General features: G+C 39.9%; 1 protein-coding gene across 1 annotated transcript; it reads right to left on the bottom strand.

The window, feature by feature from the left end:
- Window positions 1-2,169: 2,169 nt before the first annotated feature.
- SLC6A1 (solute carrier family 6 (neurotransmitter transporter), member 1) lies at window positions 2,170-19,512 on the bottom strand. Its single transcript, XM_010147770.1, has 14 exons — window positions 19,163-19,512; window positions 18,311-18,442; window positions 16,838-16,938; window positions 15,022-15,131; window positions 14,770-14,902; window positions 13,260-13,394; window positions 13,042-13,145; window positions 12,606-12,730; window positions 10,218-10,330; window positions 7,921-8,052; window positions 7,290-7,392; window positions 5,916-6,016; window positions 4,327-4,494; window positions 2,170-2,378 (listed from the first exon to the last, which is right to left on the bottom strand). Exons 1-14 carry the CDS (start codon window positions 19,395-19,397, stop codon window positions 2,274-2,276), a joined length of 1,797 nt encoding a protein of 598 aa, XP_010146072.1. The 5' UTR covers window positions 19,398-19,512; the 3' UTR covers window positions 2,170-2,273.
- Window positions 19,513-20,177: the final 665 nt, after the last annotated feature.

Raw genomic sequence — 20,177 nt, 5'->3', positions numbered from 1 at the left:
CACCATTTATAGACATTTAAAATGCATCTTAATTTATAAATATTTTACATTTGGTCCATAGAACAGGTTGCAGTTTACTAAATAATACTGTACTCTTTTTAAACAGGCTCTGATTTTTGAATTGAATATGTATATATTCATATATATTTTTATATAGAGATAGATTTGCTTGGTGTTCAGGTATTTCCTTATTGCAAAAAGCATATATGATCATACAATAATCTTTTTTTCAGGGCAAGTACTACAAAAAAGATACAGCTATTCACAGTTTACACACAGTAGTTCTACAACACTATTTTGTGCTATATGATACGTTTGTACAGCTTTTTGCTAAAGAGCAGGTCTGTCAAACATCTGTCATAATTGTTTACAATCAACATTAAATACTGCAGTTTTCTTAGAACAACATGGGACTTGATTACATTAAACGATAAAGAGGAAGTTGGAATTTTTATCCTTAGTCTAATGAAATTCACAATTATAATGCGTATGTATCATGTATAATGTTTGTGTAGGATGTACATTTCTCCTCGAAATCCCAAAGACTTACAGGACTTTTGCATTTCAGCTATAGCCATTTAGGATGTAGCTTAGATCTCGTACTATTTTACAACTGATCTATGTATGAAACAGTTTAGAATCTACCAAACATACGCTGAGATTTTATGATGTAGTTTGAGATACGTGTAGTGTGTATATATATATTATTTCTACAATAATGTGCTTGACATTCTGAGAATAATACCTTATTGCAAGAACATGTTTGTCACCTTCAGACAAAAACAACGAAAAACCCAACATTCACAGTTAACATGGTTTTCACGTAGTTCTACATAAATTGTGCTATCTAACATTGTACACTGCACAAAAATTTGCTGAAAAGCATGTTTCATTGCACAGTTCTGTCACAGTCATTTACAATCAAACATCAACTACTGCATTATCCATAATCCTGTGTGTCTGTCATATAGCTGCCAAACGAGAAACGCCGTACAGGGCTAACCGCTGCATTTTCCACACAGGGAAAACTTCCATGAGCTGAATGGGCTTTCGGGCTACGTGGCAAATGCAGACTGGCCCCAGAGTGGAGATTTTTTGATAGTATTGAAATAGCTTTCCCTCATGTCTTCATCACCACAAATAACACGTAAATAAAACCAAAACTGTTTTCAAAGTGCTAACGATCCGTATTGTATAATTTGCTTATTAGAAACTGCTGAAGTCCTTTAACGATTAAAAAGAATGGTTGTGAATTAAACCCTAAATTAGATTTTCAAGGATAAGCTTCAATCTTTCAGCCATTGTTTTGGTTTCTATTTTGGTGGCAACGCAATAATAGTAGAATGGTAACAGCACAACAAGAACGCTCAACTCGAATTGCAGATACTTTGCGTGTCTTTGACTGCTGGGAATCTTTGAGCTCTTGGATATTACTTCTCATTCTGCTAAAAAACTTAGAAGTCATATTTTTGCCTCTAAGATCTGTGATTTGTGTCATAATGATTCACAAAGATAGGTTCTTTTTCAAAGAAACAGTCTATATATATATTTCTAAAGAAATTTACCACCTTGCTTGAAACCTACCCTGGAAGGCTGAGTGCAGGCAGCATTTCCAGCCATTCCCTGCTGTACTGCCACAGCCAGCCAGAGAACTTACTTAATTTGCACTAGGAATGTTCACAAAGGCTGCATCTCCTGTGAGTTGAAGGAAGTCTCTTCCCCTTCAAATGGCCTCGACTGGAGCAAATTTTCAAGGGCAGATTTTTGTCACTTGAAATCCCTTTTTTACAAAATGCTTCATTCATTTGTACAAAACAATTCCAAACTTAATTTTACTCCTGCAAAGTCAGAAATAACAGTCTTGGGATTCAGTGGTAAGAAATATTGATAAACTACTAAAAATCAGCAGCACAAAACTTCAAATAGTCGTGCTAAAAGGTAGATTAAAAAGGTCTTGGCACATCAATTTACAAATTCGAAGATATGCAACTATTATTGTGAAAGGATAAAAACATTAACAGTCTGTGGATTGCCAGAGAACACAAAACACCGTCAACATCCGAGCTCGCGCAATGGTTGGATCATACCCATGGCGATTCCCTTATAGTGGAGATGACCTTTTTTCTTTTTTTTTCTTTTTTTTATTTTTTTTTTTTTTTTTTTTTTTGCCACTAGAGGTAGGTAATTATATTCTCAGACATAAATTTGTGGTCATATTCAACCATATTTTTTGTTTTTCTGGAGCAGTATTGGTACTTCTACAATACCGAAGTTTAGATGTAGGCTTCTTTGTTTGCAGAGTTGCTCTGTTGGGCCTGGTCTGGCCCATTTTCAGGGTGGGCGATGTCTTCACTTGGCTGAATCATTACTTGGATGCGCTGTTTAAAGAACAACAGTACGCGTGAGGCAGTCAAGAAGCATGCTAAGCTTGAATCCTAAGCAGTTCTGTCTAGGCATTGGAGCCAAAATGAACAATTCTCTATCTCCCACAGGCCCAAAAAGGCGTGAAGTCACACGTACTAAAGCCAGCTTTAGCTGTGTTCTGAACATGACAGCAGAGTTGAAAGACCATATGCAAAATGGTAGGTGCCCCCAGGCATTCACTGAGCGTGCTTAGGGAAAGGAAATGAGAGACTGCATCGAGCCCACAGGTCAAGCACAGAGGCTGCAAGTTTTGGCAGCGGGCAGCAGGGACTCAAGGCTGGATCTCGGACGTGACAGTGACCTCCCCAGGGAGCAGAGGGATTCTGCTTCTTAGATAAGGCCTGCAGGTTCGTGGCAGAGAATATTGGCTGCAGCTTCTGGGAGTTACTGCTTCCAGGGATACAACAGGTAAAGTAGATTTGTATTAAAGATTGTTTTATTGCTATTCTGTCTTTCCTAGTCCTTTTGTGTTCTCCCTTCAGGCAGCTCATATCTCAATTGAGAAAGGGAGCCCACTTTTGATCAAAGCCTGTGAGTGGTGTAGGCTTCTCCTATTATCTAATGATTATTTGTCAGTGCTTTCAAAACTCAGACCTTAATCCATGGCAAGACTGAGATGGGGAACCTTGACTGTGGTCTTGCACAACTCTGCCACATTTTAGAGCAACAATTCTCCATTTGCCCATAAATGTTTCCATAACACTAAGGAAAAGATATTCAAAATGTAGGAGCTAAGAGCAAGCAGGGGAAAAGAAAAACTAAACATTTTTTGTAGACTTCTTTAAAGCCTCACTGAGTCTTTTAAATTTTGCTGAAGAGAAATATTTGGATCAAGATCTGGGCAATTCATAAGGCTTTACTCGTCAATTCTGCTTAAGATCATCTGTCCATTTGCAAAGATGGCTCTGTCGGCTGATTTCAGAATATTCCACAAATTCTGACAGATTCATTTTGACAATCTTTCGTTCCCACAATCACAGCGCACACAGATGTGTGTTTCAATACTTGCGATGAAGGAATGTCTGCTACGCCCAGAATGAGATTGTTGGCTGGGGAGGGGAAACTGAGGATGCACTCCCTTTAAAAAAAAAATTAAGTATGGCACTTGTACGTGATTACTCAAGAATGTGCTGGTCAACAACCTTACTAACGTTTCCTGCTCCTTTAGCAGCATTTTTCTGAGGACCTTAAAATGGATTTCAGCCATACAACACCTCGCTCTCATGGGAAGTGTCACCTCCTTTTAAGAAATGGCATAATGAATCAGGGAGGGGCCAAGAGCACAGGGCAATGAGAAAAGGGCCTCTGATGTTCTCCATGAAGTAACTGTTCACAGAAATCCCTTAAATAAAGAGTGAAGTGCAGCATAATCAGAAAATATGCTCCCCCGATTTTACAAGTACTTTCAGCTGCAGCAGAGCGAGGCAGCTGTAACGCAGAACAACTCTTGGATCGCACTGCAGGGAGATGCGAGGTAGGGTCACTCTGAGCAGGCTCATGAAAACCAGAGTTATGTGGGTGTAGCCCTTGGAGTTTGATTCCAGCTCCTGAGAGCATCACCTGCCTTGATACATGACAGTGTCTTGCGTTAATAACGACAAATTTATGTATCTTGTGAACTGCCACTTTGTTTTCTAGGTGTAAGGAGCTGGGAGGCAAAGTGTCTGGAACTGTCAAAGCCCAGAGATAAGGACCACAATTAATGTGGTGAATTATGTTCAACAACAGATGGTACAGACTCTGCCTTGTCTTTTGTCTGTCTGGTATTTTAACTCGATGAAAAAAAACTGGGCTGAGCAGGGGAGGCCACAGGAAGGAGCAGAAAATGACTACCCAGTAATCTTTTATCAGTTGCACAGGTCTCAAGATGAAATCAGACAGTCAGGAAAAAGAGACACTTACCTGTTTTAAGGAGCCTTTCAGTGTTAGAAACATATATGCCATATAGCCTGGTATCAGCACCATAGAAGACAAAGCCATGAACCAGCCAACCCCTTGGCCCCATTTTGGGAAAACGTAACTTCCCATTGTGAGCGGAGTCATTTGGACAGCACTGAAGATAAATACTCCCTGCAAAATACAGAGCAAAAGGAGGTTTGGATGAGATTTCCAGAGTGTTCTGCGTTCAAGGATTTTTCTGGATTGCTTTTGGGCCTCTAGCCTGACTTTACATCCAGGCAGGGACACAAGGGTTCCTTTGACCCCCAGTGATGGGCACTGGCTCGTAGATAAGGCCTGCAGGTTCGTCTTCCAAATGAAGGTTGCAGAAAAAGGGGAAACGTCAGCCCACTGTGCTGACTGATTCCTGCTAGCTCAATCCCTAGTGTGGGAATGTGTAAATAATGGAACTGTAATCCTGAAGTTGTGAAGCTGTTGGTTTCCACTAACTTGCTTATTGGATTAACAGTATCGGTAACAGCTCTAATGTACTGGTCAGCAACTGACTCCTAGAGGCCCTGGATAAAAATGTTCTTTAAAGCCTGGCTCTGCACTGACCTCTCCAGTATCACCATCTAAGAGTGCTTGGCCCAGAGGCTTTAATATTGTTCGGCTCCTCTGAACAAACTCATAATGGAAAATGAGGGCAGTCAGGGGGATCCTGTGGTCCCCTATGTGGCCACAGATCTGTCTGTATGAGAGATCCTATGATTACCCCATGAAATTCAAAAACTACTTTGAATTTGCCAGTAACAAGTGACAAGGAGAGAGCTTCCCAAAATGCTTCTTACCAAAATTAATCTTAATGTTTCAAGTTAACACTGTATGTTCCTATCTGTAACCTGCATCTCAGCTTATGCTGGTGTGGGGAATCCACTGGTACTAGCAGAGTCCTCAGGTAACCTGCACAAAATCAGAGGGAAGGGGGCTACTGGGAAAGATGGGGGTCCTGGGCAACAACAGCTGCATACATGTGTATACTGTAGCCCTGAGAGCAGCACTTGCAGGCTGCCTTTGTGTCGTTTCCAAGCAGATGACATGTGAACATGGCATTTCTTCCTTGAAGTTCCCAAGGAAGATTTCTACCCTGGCCTGTGTTAATGTCTGAAACAGCCCAATAGGGAAACCTGATAATCCCAGTCTGTTATCAGAATAGTGCCTGTGAAGGGACTCAGTTTACAAAATGTGGGCATTTTTGTATATATGGAAAATTTAGACGTTAGAGAGATTGCTAAATTTTATCTCAGAATACAATAAATGGTCAACATTTGTTTCTTATTTTTTATCTATCCTAGTTAAACTCTTGACTAGTTACCGTTTCCAGAGGACTAATACAAATCCTGAAATTGAACAAGGCTTCTTTTCTGAGGGCACAGGCTTCCTCTAATGAGACCGGGTTTTGCTTATTGCCTTCAATGGAATTGCTCAAATCCTTAAAAAAGGAATGAGGTCAGAGTTAACCTGAACCTGGGGATGTGGAAACGACAATGCTGTAGTACATAGTCTACCTCATTTACATCCTTCAAATCGTATAATAAAAGTTTGTTCCTTACTGCCACAATAATAGGAGTGAAAAACGACCAGCAGAGTTTCCACCAGATGCAGGGTCTGTATCCCACCATCTCTTGGATGTTGTCATAAAATCTATTAACACCTAAATATAGAAATAAGAATCAGCATAGAAACGTATGAGATAATTGCTTCAATTGAAAGCTCAGTGGTTTTGAGACACTGTCATAAACGATGAGGTGTATTTGGAAGCTCAGTACAGACCCCAACATAACTTCTCACCTCTCTGAAGGGGAAAGGCATGTGCAAACTCAGAAGCACAAAGAATAATTTGTTCTCGTTCTTCCACATCAGAATTAATGAATTAGGAACAAACAAACTTATTCCCATGCAAAGGCTGAGGAAGTCTGTACATCTGAAGCTCAGATGCAATAAATCATTCTTGCTTAATTTCAACTCCAAGTCTTATTAGAATGAGAGGTTTAGAGTGATATTTTACAAATTAAATAAATGAAAACAACACCCCAATTTCACTCTGTGTGGATGTAAGCACACCATATACATGCAGAACTGCGTATGAGATCAAAGAGTAGCCCTTCTGCGGCTGCTGTTACCTACCAGCACTTCAGCATCTTCTAAAAGGTCTGTCTACCATATTATTTACAACTTTGTATTTGATTTCATCATTTTTTATCTGGTGTATTTTCCCATTCGCATTGGCTGGATTCACATGCAGTATCTCTCCCCTATAAAATGCTGTTCCATCCTCTTAAGCCCATTAAAAGACAGCAGAAAGACTCCAGTTATCAAACTCTGAATCCATGTTCCGATATAAGCTGAAGTGCCTTAGTAATCAGGGGAGTAGGTCCTTGGACAAGCTAACACAGAACTAAGGTCAAATGCACAAATACTCTGGTAAGAATACAATACATATTCATTAATCTTCATACCCAGAGCTTGTCAGTCGAGACTTCTGGGTGTTTTGGGGCAATTATACAACTGACCAAGGACCCTGGATCTCACTGCAAGATCCTAGAGTGACATACTCATTTCTGGAAACAAAACATTATGAAGTCCAAAAGACCTAAGCCATTATGTTGAGAACAGCAGTACTTCACACTTCTAGAGATCCAGGCTTTCCAAGGAAGGGGGATGGGAAAAAGAAGAGGGAGATGTCATCTATTTAGTATTCCTGAAACCTTTAGCATCTAGTGACTTGCAAGCTTATATACACAGGGTGTTTTAAAGAGGCAGGGGTACCTTCCACAAGCCAACTTTGAGTCCTTGGTATAATTATATGCATATGGAACAATTCCAGTTCCACCCTCAGCATGTGCACACACAAAAGAACAAATCAGCAGATAAAGTATCCTTATGATGTGCAAAACTTGTGGAAAAAAAGAAAACATATTGTTTACCATAGCACCAGGATATCGAGATGCATTCAAAGAATACAAGGAACAAGAGGCTCATTCCACTGGCAGAGTAGTAGTCAAAAAGCTTAAACACATAGATTCCACCCTAAAAATATATGAAGGAAGTGTTAAAATACATAGTAAGGAGTCCAATTTCAAGACAGAGTAAAATGCAAACTACAAACTAACAGTGGCAAACAGGTTAGGGACATATTAATGTAAATTAAAGTTAACAGGTTAAAGTCTTAGAGCACTTGAGGTCAATACTGACAAAAACTGGATTACTGCTAGAACTCAGTTAACTGGTTTGATTTCACTTTACTCCTTTTTGTTCAATAATTCAATCATTTCCCTGAAAGGGTTTGCAATCTTAGTAGATCACAGGAAGCAATGGAGAACATCCCTAGTTACCACTTCTTGGAACATGAGACAGACTGCAGAGACGTGTGTTTTCACCTGAACCACGGACTATGGACATTTCACACTTCTAAGTTAATGTCTGCTGCCTGAAGTCTTTGGATATCGTTGATGATAGGTCATGCCACTTCGATGGTTTGCACTGATTCGAGGGAGGGCAGAAATAGGATGGACGCTGTATGTCAGACGTAAGATCACATTCTTGCACAAAACATACCTGAGTAATATTGGACAGCCCTATCAGATAGGAAACAATGCATACAACAGCAATGAAGATTTCTCTTCGATTGCGCAGTAACTTCGGAAATTCATCCACCAAAGCTGTTATAAATCCTTCCACAGTGCAGAACTGCAAGCAAAGTTAGAAACAAAATACAATGCCATGCACTACAATAGCAGGATTACTCTTAGGGAGGAGTTTTTCAAATAGCAGTCATCACTGGCCTAGGGCTGCATCCATTAAACGACAAATAAAAATTCACTTGACTTCCGTGGAAGCAGTGCTGCTGAATATCCGTGTTTCTGTCTACAAAGATCTGTGCAAAAAGATTTCCAGCTAGAAAACCACTCAAAATTCTAAAACTATGAACTACAGCACGTTCTTTATGAACATGGAGTGCTTGTTCTTGTGCCAGAAAAAGATACACCTACAGTGAAAGGCTTTGACCCCTAGGTCCTTCAAAACCTTACACTTCTCCTTTCTGTGATTTACTCACATATATGAAAGCGATAGGCACAAACAATCTAAGCAGATTAGTGCTTCAAGGTGAAGGTTAAAGACACAAGGTTGATTCTTGTATTTTATAAATCATACTTTCTGTACTCCCGAAAAACATTTTTGCTGAGGAAGTGCTCCTCCAAATGGAAAGCATGGCCATAGTTCAGATTTTTTTCTGTACGTATATATTCAAAATAAATGTTGTCATTATGGTGGCTGAAATAATGAAAACCAGAAATATATGTGAAGTTCTATTAAATTCCAGCAGTGCAATCAGAATTTAACCAATAGTTACAGCTCCTGTAAATTATAGCATACGAAATGTTTCACTGAAAGACAGAAAATGAAGAAAGCATGAAAGCCTGTAGATATATATTCCTTTTAACAATATTAGACTACATTCCTCAACTGTTAGTTGCCTAGAGACAAGTTCTTTCAAGAATATTTTTGACCCAATTAATTTCACAGTAGATTCCCCCCAGATTGAGCAATAGGTTTTAATGTCAAGCCTGAAGCTTACTGAAAAACCATCATAGAATCAAAGAATTGTTCTGGTTGGAAAAGACCTTGAAGATCATTGAGTCCAACCGTCAAATAGAAAACATAAGAAACAGAAAATGTAAATTTTCAGCTTCCTTCCATGTTGCAGGATAAAATGCCCTCTTGGTCCTTTTGTATTTTGGTTCATAGGCTGAAATCAACTTGGATTTATAGAAAATGCTGGATTTTCTCTACAGGACCAGTGCAGGACTCAGCCAGCATGTCACACATTCCTTTGTGTGCTGAGAGGGCTCTGCCAACACCTGTAAGGTGCTGGTTCAACAACGGCAACGGACTGCAAGTAGAGAAACACATCTGCCGATGACATACAAGACCAAACATTTCAGCAGTCAGAAAGGACCTTCCTGACAAAGTCCTCCCAGTATGCTTTGCAAAATAAGATGGGGTGCACTCTTTAGTGCCTACAATGTAGTTGCTATCTGTATTAAAATTATTACCAATTAATGATGGCTTTTGTTGGACACAGTCCTTTCTATCATGTAAATAATATGCTTTTTCTGTGTGCTTTGTTGTTCATTTTGCAATAATTTTTTTTTTTAATGATTGCATGGCAATTATTTCTTTATTTAATTATTTAATCTAAACATTAACTCTAGAGAATATCTTATTTGGATTTGCAAATCTTCTAGGTTGTGCCTCCCCATTCATTTCCTGTTGTCAGGTACCACCTATAACTCTTAGCTATGGCCTGAACTAGTAAAGTCTTGATCCTTACCATTGGGAAGTGATTTCAGAACATGCCAAGATGCAGCATGTCCTCAGTAACGAGCCTATTGCCTCCTGAATTTTCTCCTGACATTCACATGCTTAAAGTGAAATGTGTGCTGCACCCTTTTGCTCCATGTGGTCAGTTCTGAAGTCGCCTTTCAGAAATATTTGTGGCATCTAAACTTTGTAAAGCATATCCCAGTGTCTCTGACGTGATGAACATTGCAAAGGTATGTTTAATATTGTGACTAAATGGTTAAGATTCCAAAGAAAGTATCTGCAGAATAAATCTTCCGCACATTCGGTATATGCTTCCAAGACTTCATGGAAAAACAAAAGGGTTTAGTATTGGTTTTTCACTACCCCAGGCTCCTTGAACCTCGCAGTCTTTCCCCTCCTTAGTACCTCCTGTTATTTCAGACACCATACTGCACCACTAACTGCTGGCAGTGCAGTATGCCCAGGGAGAGGCCACCCCTGTACCCTACAGTTGCAGAATATTTGTCTTTGCAAAACACCAGTGTTACCTGACTGTCAATTCCGAGCATAAGCAACATGGAGAAGAACAGTATTGCCCACAAAGGAGAAATTGGTAACTGTGTCACTGCTTCTGGGTAAGCTAGAAATGCCAGTCCAGGGCCTGGTAGGAGAAACAGAGAGAAAAAAAAAATCAATGTGGTTGATCAGGTGTTGTCATTATTTGCTCCTGTTGATACATAGGTTTTAGGTTTATTTGAATGCCATGGATGCAGCATCTGACCAGGGATTTCGGTTTCATCAGCATTCACTGACCAAGGAGTCAGTGCATGTATCTTGCTTTAAAAATGAAACAACTAAAACAAACAAAAAAATCCACAAACCAAACCCCAAAACAACCAACCAAAATACTAGGTGCAGTGCAGAAGCTGCTGCTGAGAGACACCTTTGCACAGCAAAGACAGGGAACGCTATCCTTGGCTAGGAATACATCTTCAGGTACTGATCAGCGTTCCTTCCTCTCAAGCAGTTAGTGGTAGCTGTAATCTTCTGCTTTGCACCAAGTAGTTCAGAAGAGAAACAAAACCAGCTCATAAATGGAGAAGACACTTTCCAGCATTTACTGTATTCCCATTTGCTGTTCTATTCCATGAACTACCTTACAATACACATTTTAATAAACTATGTAGTTGTAAACAGACAAACCTTTTTGTTTGTGTTCGTACTAATCGCTGATGGAGGGCATATTGTTGGAAGGAGAATATAAATTCTTATTAAAAAGGAGCTCTTTGTGTTGTCATAGCATGGCTGGAAACCAGCTGATGTCAGGTTAAGCGTGCAACTTGCAGCAAACTACATAATCAGAGAGAGAATGTTAGTGTGCCTCAACTAAGTGGGGTGTTGGATTTCTCAGTTTTCATTAAAAGTAAGTCTGTCTCTGGTAGCTGGTTGGACACATAGAGCTTTCGAACCAGAGAAGGAAGGATTTGCATTAGACACCTGAGTTGTCAAAGGAAATGCAATGCAGATTTTCAATAGCGGTTATGTTTGAAATGTCTTCCAAATGGCAGCAGTAAAAGGAAAATAAACTGATAAAGATTTTATTAATTTTACTCTTTTACACATTCCACCAAAATGCAGCCACAGCTTTGGATAATATCTGCTTTACAAAGCTATCTAAAAGATCAAAACCCAACATGTCTCATGGTGCTAAAATAAACCAACAGTTTCTGAACTTGCTAGGAGAAATACAAGCCTTAATTAAAAGGTCAAATTTCCAAGTATCCTTGGTAATTACTGGCCACAGAAGGTCATTTGTATCGTTGAAATGTCTGTTATCTTAGCTACCCCAAAATGTATTTAGGACCTTAATATGTTATAAAAACATTGTGTTGTTTGCAGGTGTAGCCTTTCTATAGTTACATCTGTATCAAATACATAAATCCAGGAAGCTTATTTCACACACCACTGACTTTCCAGAGCATTTTTTGACAAAAGCGTATGCGATCATAATTCTTCTGTTAATTGCTTTGTACATGTACTTTATTGAAGATTATTTTTAGGGTTTAAATTCTCTTCTTTTCTAACTAAGGAAATATTCCATCAATGGGATATGTTTGCTCGTATAGTAAGACATGTTTTGTCCACCAGTGACTTCCAACCAAGCTTTCAGTGATCAAAACCCTCCCTGTGGCCAGAACTGCTAAATGAGTATCTGGTACACCAGCTGGGTTAGGGCAACCATCTGCTCCACCACTTGAAGCTTTTTCATCTGGGAGACAGACAAGGAACTGCAAAGAACAGCGTAATCCTTCCATGGACATCCCACTGCCCTAAGTAAAATGACTTTCATAATAAAGGATGCCATAAAACTGGCTGACAGCTGTAGGTCTGAACAGGTGAGAGGTGTTTCTGCCTCAAAGGGTTTAACCTCAAGAAACAGTAAAAGGAATTTCAAAACCTAACAGAATTTGAGAATATAGGCTCCTAAAACATAATGAAATGACCATCATTCCTCCTTTCAGTTTGCTTTTAAGAAGTTGAGTAGCAAGAGGCGCATAATCGGATGGCACAGCTGAGCACTGAGGCAGCTAAGTGTGCTGCCACCTCTCGTAAATGCATTCCCCGTAAGCAGTGTTCATTAGTATTCATCGCGCCCGCCCAAGAGGAGTCTCTGGCTGACCCCTCTCCACGCCAGCGGTTCCCGAGCGCTAGGCAGGCAGTCAGCTCGACGTGAAATGATTTTGCTGGTGCTGCCTTGAGAGGTCTGAAACAATGCTCTCCCTTTTGCAATCAGTAAGTGTGCCTGAAATGACAGGGAGCTGAGGAATGTTTTGAGGGAGAGATTTTGAACAATTACGTGAAGCAGTTGGCTACCACATACAAATGAAAAATAACTGATGCCACCGAACAACTTAAGAGAAAAGTATATTGGATACCTGATGCTGCAACATCTGCAATAGGCCTCTTTGTGACATTAGCCATGAATCCAACAATGGAGAAGATGACAAAGCCAGCAAACATGCTCGTGCATGAGTTTATGCAGCACACTATGATGGAGTCCCTGAAAAAAGGTAAGGTGCGTTCAGCAGCAGGTAAAGCAATGCTACTGTTCATCAGTATACTACCCTTTTTTCATGTGAAAAGATTTAATGATTTAGGATCTGATAGTCTGGGTTCCATTTCACGCTGTACTTAACTGTCTCTCCCATTAGTGTAAATGCAATTATACATATCATTCCTACTTGGATAAAACATTTAATACTCAGATCAGAGACTACACTTTATTTCGAAGATACAGTGCACAGAAAGACAGAATCCAGCTCCAGCTGAGACAGAAAAGTGGCACTGTGATAGGCGCAGTCATCTGCTTACCTGTAAACATTATTGTGGAAAGGGTTGTAACTTCCAAGGGCAATCAGTGAACCAAGACCCAAACCATAGGAGAAGAAAATCTGTGTGGCAGCATCCAGCCAAACCTGATTGCAGGAAATAATTTTTTAAAAAATCTGTTTCTGCACTTGAGGAGCAGGTCATATGTCTGAAAGGTGAACAGTTAGTGAAAGTTTTGTTTACAAGGATTGAATATTTACCTCAGAGTCTGAAAGCTTACTGAAGTTGGGAGTTATATAGAATAAAATGCCTTCCTTTGCTCCAGGCAGTGTTACACCACGGAAGAACAAGATAAGCAGCATAACATAGGGATAAGTAGCAGAGAAATATACCACCTGATGTGAAGAAACAAGACATTGTCAGTGTGGAAGGAAGAATGATTTGCTCTTGTTAACACTTTAGAAAATAGTTGCTCCCTAAAAATACTGCAGCAGCAACTGCGGCTGAATTTAACACTGAAGCATTTCTCAGTGGAAAAGCTTGGTGGGGGAAGGGGAGTGCACACTGCAGAACTCCCTACACACCACATCTACGGGGCAGGTGGTTGTTGCTGACTGTCCTGGAGGTAGATTTTAGTGGCTTGGGACATATATGCATGAGGTGCTCATGCTTTCCTTTTTTGTATTCAACAAGGGGAGCTCCCTAGAGCACAAGGTTCTACTACACCTACCCTGCTTGTAGAACATCATCTGTTAAATTATCATCCTGCTCTTAGACAACTGCTTTTGTATTTTTAACATCCTCTCCTCACGTACGTTACAATTGCCCTACAGGATCCTACTCTCTTGCCTTTTCAAAAGCCTTATAAAAAAGACACACTGAAGTCAGACTCCAAAGAAACAGTGAGCCCCGTTTTGCCACCTCCTCTGAAGACAAGAGAAATGAAATGGTTTGGTCTGAGCTCAGCTAGGCCATGTTCAGCATGCAGCTTGAAGTGGCTCACAGAACTATCTTGTCGAAAGTTAATTCACTCTTTCAGTGTGAAAAAATCCCAGCCCTCTCCAGCAGGCACAAGGTCTTACAACCCAGGCCTTCAGTTGCCACCAGGCCTCAGAGGTGTGCGGCTTTACATTTCACTAAGATCTCTTCCTGACATTTTGGGGAGAGGGAAGGGTATATGCCAATGTCAGATGCTGTTGTTGCCCTTTAATTCATGGAGAAAGGTCTGTCAATAATTATTTCCTTTAATTTGTTAGTTAAATCTATTTTGCACTCAGAAACCAGCCAGACTCCAAGAAGCACAGCATGTAAGCATGCCTGTGGCAAGAACCACCTATGGCTCTCATTCAGTATGAGGAGAGGACAGAGTAGCTCTATCCCATACAGCCTGCACAGCTACAGTCCAGCATGAGCTGTGCCATAAATGCATGCTTCTCACTGAAGGGAAAACACCGCATCCTCACTCTACTGCTACTCAGATTAGCTAAAATATTCATCCCAGGAACATGCAGACATATTTTTAGGCAATTTCATACCTGGCAAAGCCAGAAAGTCTATAAGTGAACATACCTAGTTCAGACCTAGCTACAGAGAAGCCAGCTCTTTCAAAAAGATGGTGCTGTATCATTTCAAGAAAGACAGAAATTAAATACTTCATGGAGATATTCCAGCAAACTGCTCCCAGTGCCTCTTACCTCAAGAATTTTCAGAATATTTGAGTAAAATGGGTATTTTTAAATGAAAGGCATTTACAGTACTTTTTAATCTTACCTTTCCGGTCCAGCCTACCCCCTTCCAGATACAAAAATACACCAGAATCCAGGCAATTGCTAGAGTAATTGCTAGCGGCCATCGGATTTGTCCCGGTTTTTCCAATCCATCAGTCATTTGGTGCATATTGCGTCTACAAGAAGCCAACAGAATGGTATATTTGACAAAGAATTCAGAAGATAGTATATAAATGATAACAAGCTGATCCTTGCATATGCATAGGAATGATACAGAGGAAAATTAACGGCTTACTCCCAGAATTCGACCACGGCACTTGTCATGTTGGTGGTGTTTGCTAAGGTATAATTGGAGAAGCAGCGGTCAGTGTTCCATGAGTTCTCACAGTGTTTCCAAGGAAGAGTCTGTTTAAGGAACAGAGAGAGAAAACGAAACAGTCAAACACTTTTCAAGTAAGCATTACCTCAAGTATCTGTCTCTTTACCAGAAATGACAGCTGAGTGGAGAACTAATATACTTTGAGTTCTGCAGCACACTGATATCTCTGGGATGCATGTCTGGGGTGAAGTTATTTAACTTCATATCGATTGTTTGAATCTGATCTGAAAATATTTCTTCCTTTCTTTAATATATCAGCCTCAGTGCTTTGGAGTCTGATGCCCCTCTCAGCATGTGGGAGTATATTGAGCGCTACAAGAAACAGGGGCAACAGAAAGGACCTACTGGAGGTCCTCCTACCTCTTGTTGCACTAGAGGTAATAAAACTGTGATGATTATAGATCAGAGATTTCCATTTTCCCCTCAGGTCAAGGAACAATTAGAAAAATGTAAACCACCTGTATTCTACATGTATTTTCTACATCTGTCCATTACATTATCTTTCAGCAGTTCTGAGAAGCAGAACCTGTTTACGTGCGACATCCATTAGAATGAATCTCATTTAGATACAACTTAGATATTCTTTTGATGGCCAGCTTGGAAAATCCTCTCACAGAAAATGTTTCATCAGGGTACTGCATGTTTTGAATACAAAGATAAGATGCTTCAAGGAAAATAGAAGTCAATATTCATCTAGAATGGGCCAGTGCACCACTTCCAGGCTATGACTGACCTTTCACATCAATAACAAATGTGAGGATAACAAAAAAAATTATCATGTCACTCCCAGATAGTAATTAATGCAAATTTTGTCAAGGGACAACTCTTTCAAGCCGAGAACAAGCAAGCATGAGCAAAATTTGTAGAGGAGACAATTGAACAACAACGCATTAATTATTAAGACTTATGTAAGAATGCTTCCTCAGATAGCCAAAACCCACAAATCAGACAAGACCAACTCAGCCCATGAATCATCCTTGAGGGGAGGAAAAAAGACAGCTAAAACTAAAAATTAAAAGGAAAGAAAAGAAAGCGAAAAACCCAACAATGAATGGAAGTTCAGAGCTAATCAAATCACAGACCTTCTATTCCATGGGGACTTCTTTGATAAACCCCTCCACCATTCAACCACATTTAACTCCCAAAGAACTAACTAGTTGCTGCTAGTGAAGAAAAAGAAATAATCAGTTAGACACTAGAATTTTTCTCAGGGGAATGACTGGCTGTCTGTGGGCTCAAAGGCAAAGGGGCACTAGTGCTCTCGTTAGCATTGCCAGGACAAGGAGTCCCAGGCCTACGCACAACTCGCAGCTGCAGAGAAGCAGAAGGCATGCTTGTGACCAAAGGGCAGAGAAAGGTAATAGGTGAAACTAAAAGGGTACAGATGAAAGAGCCATGGCTCTGAAGATTAAGATGAGAAAACTTAGACAAATTGGTAAGAAAGAGAAGCCTGTGGCTCCAAAATAACCCATTATTATGTTTCTCCACTGGCATTCTTAAAACAGAATATTTGCCTCACAGTATTCTATTCTGCATTTCCTGTACGGAAAACAATTAAAAAGGAGGAATTCTTACAAAACAGTGCTCTTTCAGTAAGAAATGGCTTATCCTACTGATTTCTATGCATTTTGTTTTAATCTCACACCTTTACAGTCAGACAGATTAATCAGCTATCTGTATATTTATATTTGCTTTATGTTCAACAAACAATTCCACTCCCCACCCCACTTACAGTGGTAAAGGAATTATACAGGTAGTATATGGCCCACGAAATAATCACAATGTAGTAAATATTTAGCCAAAAGGAAAGGACTGCAGCAGCTAGTCCCACACCTATAAAGAAAACAAAAAGAAACAAAAGAAGGTAACTTTTTTTTAGTAATGTTTGTACAAGTGTCAGCTGAAGAGCTGCAGTTCAGAAGAACAAACACAATATACGGGGCAGATACCATTTACTGAATTCTCTAGAAGCCTAGTTAAAATTTTAGAAGTACCATTATAAAAAGGTCACTAATTTGGGTGATAGTTCAGTCAAGCATAAATTTAATCATAGTGTGCAGCTATCTGTGTGGTGCAGTAAGCAGTCACATCTGCTGCTGCTGAGATTTTACAGGCATTTTTTATTCAGACAAAAGAGCTAAATCAGCTCATTCTCTGAAATAGCAGACCCACAGAAACTTCTGGCAGATGCATGCAAAACGAGTATGAGTTATAAGACCAGCTAGCCACACTGATCAAAGTCCTTGATGCTTAGTATAATGCTATTACATCAGCTCAGACTAAAGAAATGTCAGGGGTTCCACAATGCAAATGCCTTGTCTTCTACTCCACACAGTGACTTCAGGGGTATTTCAGGGGAAGTGCTCAAAATAATTAGTATAATGCAAAGTAGGATCTGTTCTTCGCACTGTGCCCCCTACCAACATGAGTAAGTCGAACCAAGTTAAAATGCTTATCTGTGAGAAACATTTTCATGTCTCTGGGTTTTCCCAATACACAATTTCCTAGAACAAAATCCACTCTAAACAAACTCTTGCCTCACGCTCTGCTGTCAGTCCTACTGTGTGAAGCAATTTATAACTGTGTAACTTGCTCCTCTATTGGTCCAGAAGTCAGTTCAGCAGCTCTTAAGAGTCAAAGAATTTGGGATTAGAGGGTGAAAAGCAGAGTTTGTGAGGTTTGTAGGTCTACGTAGAATCTAGACTAAAACCTTGAGGTTCTAGCAATGACAAAACTATAACTAAATATCTAAGTATGGAGTGCATTTGTCTTAAGCAATTCAGCATGAAATTGCCATCTTTGAAGCGTCTGGATTTTGAATTTCAGTAATGAACAACAGGAGACGGAAACCTCTGTGATCTCTAACAGAAACAGTATCTACCAAATTGCTGTGAACAGAGTTCCATACCTACTCAGACAAATATTGCTAGATTTAATATGCCATTTTGAAGAGTCTTGATAGGTTCCTAACAAAAAATAAAGCTTTTTGAAGTTCAAAACTAAGTTTGTTGAGATTCTAATGTCTGTCTCTAGCTATTTTTAACCAGGAATGAATAATATCCTAGTATGTTTCAAAATTGACATTTACACCTCAGAAAATGAGGTTTTAAGTAAAAAATATTAAGACATAAAGAAACATTCTTGCCCTGTCACTTTGTGCAACTTGGAAACAGATGGAAAGATGAAATCTAAATTCATACTGTACCTTTGAACATTGGAGCAAGCTTCCATACTCCAAGGCCTCCTATAGATGTATACTGACCAAGGGAACACTCCAAAAGGAAAAGTGGCACTCCAGCAAAAATTAGAGTAAGGAAATAGGGAATCAGGAATGCACCTAAAAAAGTAATGAGAAAAACTCTGTTAAAATGGGGAAAAATAGCAGAGTTTCCACTGTTTCCATTCCTGTTATATATGAAAAGAAAAAAGAAAAGAAACCCACCATTTCTAAGTGCAACTTTTCAAAAAACTTAATGGAAAGCAGATGTACACTTCTGAGCCAGTGTCTCAAGAGGTGAAAATAGGGGAAAAATATCTCCTCATAATTTAAATATTTTCTGTTTGAATAAAAAGCTAAAATCCAAAAGACTTTGTATTTTGTTGCCTTCATCTATCACAGGAGCATGCAGATAGCACAAAAGCTTTAACCACAACTGGCTGCTTTCCAGCTGAAGTTAGCCTTTTATGGTAAGCTCAGAGTCAGTATTACAAGCCTTATGCAATCCTCTCAAAAACTCAGTCCAAAAGAGAGAGCTCTGAAGGTTTGGAGGACAATGTGTCTTCATTTTGCTCTAATGCCTTATGGTCTTTTAAGAGCATTTGCCAACTGGAAGTTAGAATAAACTCCAGGGCAGACCTCAAAGCAGAGCACCACACTCCAAAACTGCTCCAACCCTCCTGGACAAGTGTAAATCAAAAAAACCACAAGCAAAACCAAAATACACCTATACAGATGAAAAAAACTATTAAAACCATGTTTTGTTTCACTGATAATTTTTATGGTGAATTCTAATATACAAATATATCAGAAGCCGTAAGAATGAAACAGCAAACATACCTCCACCATTCTTGCCACAAAGGTATGGAAATCGCCACACGTTCCCTAAGCCAATAGCATAACCTACACAGGACATAAGAAAGTCAAATTTTCCTTTCCAAGTATCTCGGTCTGGAAGATCCGTCTTCTTCTTCTGCACTTTTACAACCAAGGTTTTAGGCTTGTCGTTGGTGATTGAAGCATCGACCTCTGTGGAGATCTGTCCATCTGCCACTTTTGTCCCGTTCGTCGCCATGTCTCTGGGTTTTGCTGGAGAGGCTCTGGCCGCAGCCGGACGCGAGATTTCAGCACCAGTCCACGTGGACAGCAGCTTTGCGGCTCGCGGAGACCCAAGCGGGTGGGCACGGCGTGGGCAGGAGAGGTGCAGCAGCCCTCCAACGCCGGGATGGCTTGCGAGCTCGTCGGCAGCCCCCTGCCAGCGTCTGGGTCAGTCTGTGAAACCAAGAGCACAGGAGTCAGATTTGTTTCAGCCGTACTTTGGGCAGCTGAAAAGCGTACAGTGACCAGAGACGTCGCTGCTGAAAGAGCTTTGCAACACAGGTGCTTCATCAAAGAGCTTGGCTCTGCCCTTTGGAGTTTTTCTGATTGACTCAGGCGGAAGCTGAGCTGAACTAACATAGTCCCCCCAAAAAATCTCCAAGGCACAGTTACATGTTTTTTTCCCCTACAGATCTCTTCTGAGTCTACAGAAACAAAACAATTCTAAAATGTAGTACTATGTTGTACATAGCATACAGCCCAGATTTATATGTATCAGATGGGTTATAGTAATGAGGTTTCTATTTAATAGTCCAGTATACAGCATAGCTTTAACAGCCCAGAAATTGGGCAATGAAACTATTCTATCTAATTGTTCTGCGTTAACAAAAACTAAAGGGGAATTCCCAAGGTTGTAAAATTCCTTTATTCACAGAAGTTGTGGCTATCAAGACATAGCACTTTCCACATTTATTAGTGAATTTAAAAAAGTTATGAATAGCATGCACTTATCCAAAAGACCTTTGTCTAAAACACT

Source organism: Eurypyga helias, unplaced genomic scaffold (genome assembly GCF_000690775.1).
Source record: "Eurypyga helias isolate BGI_N326 unplaced genomic scaffold, ASM69077v1 scaffold19942, whole genome shotgun sequence".
Taxonomy (NCBI): domain Eukaryota; kingdom Metazoa; phylum Chordata; class Aves; order Eurypygiformes; family Eurypygidae; genus Eurypyga; species Eurypyga helias.
Note: the sequence above shows the minus strand (reverse complement) of the source record. Positions and strands in the feature narration are given on the sequence as shown.

Coding starts and splice junctions, on each gene's coding strand:
- SLC6A1 (XM_010147770.1), bottom strand. CDS start 19,397: ATGGCGACGAACGGGACAAAAGTGGCAGATGGACAGATCTCCACAGAG. Junction 7,393..7,920: donor GGCTGTCCAATATTACTCAG/GTATGTTTTGTG, acceptor ATATATTTTTAG/GGTGGAATCTATGTGTTTAA. Junction 2,379..4,326: donor TGAAAGGCTCCTTAAAACAG/GTAAGTGTCTCT, acceptor TTCTTTAAACAG/CGCATCCAAGTAATGATTCA.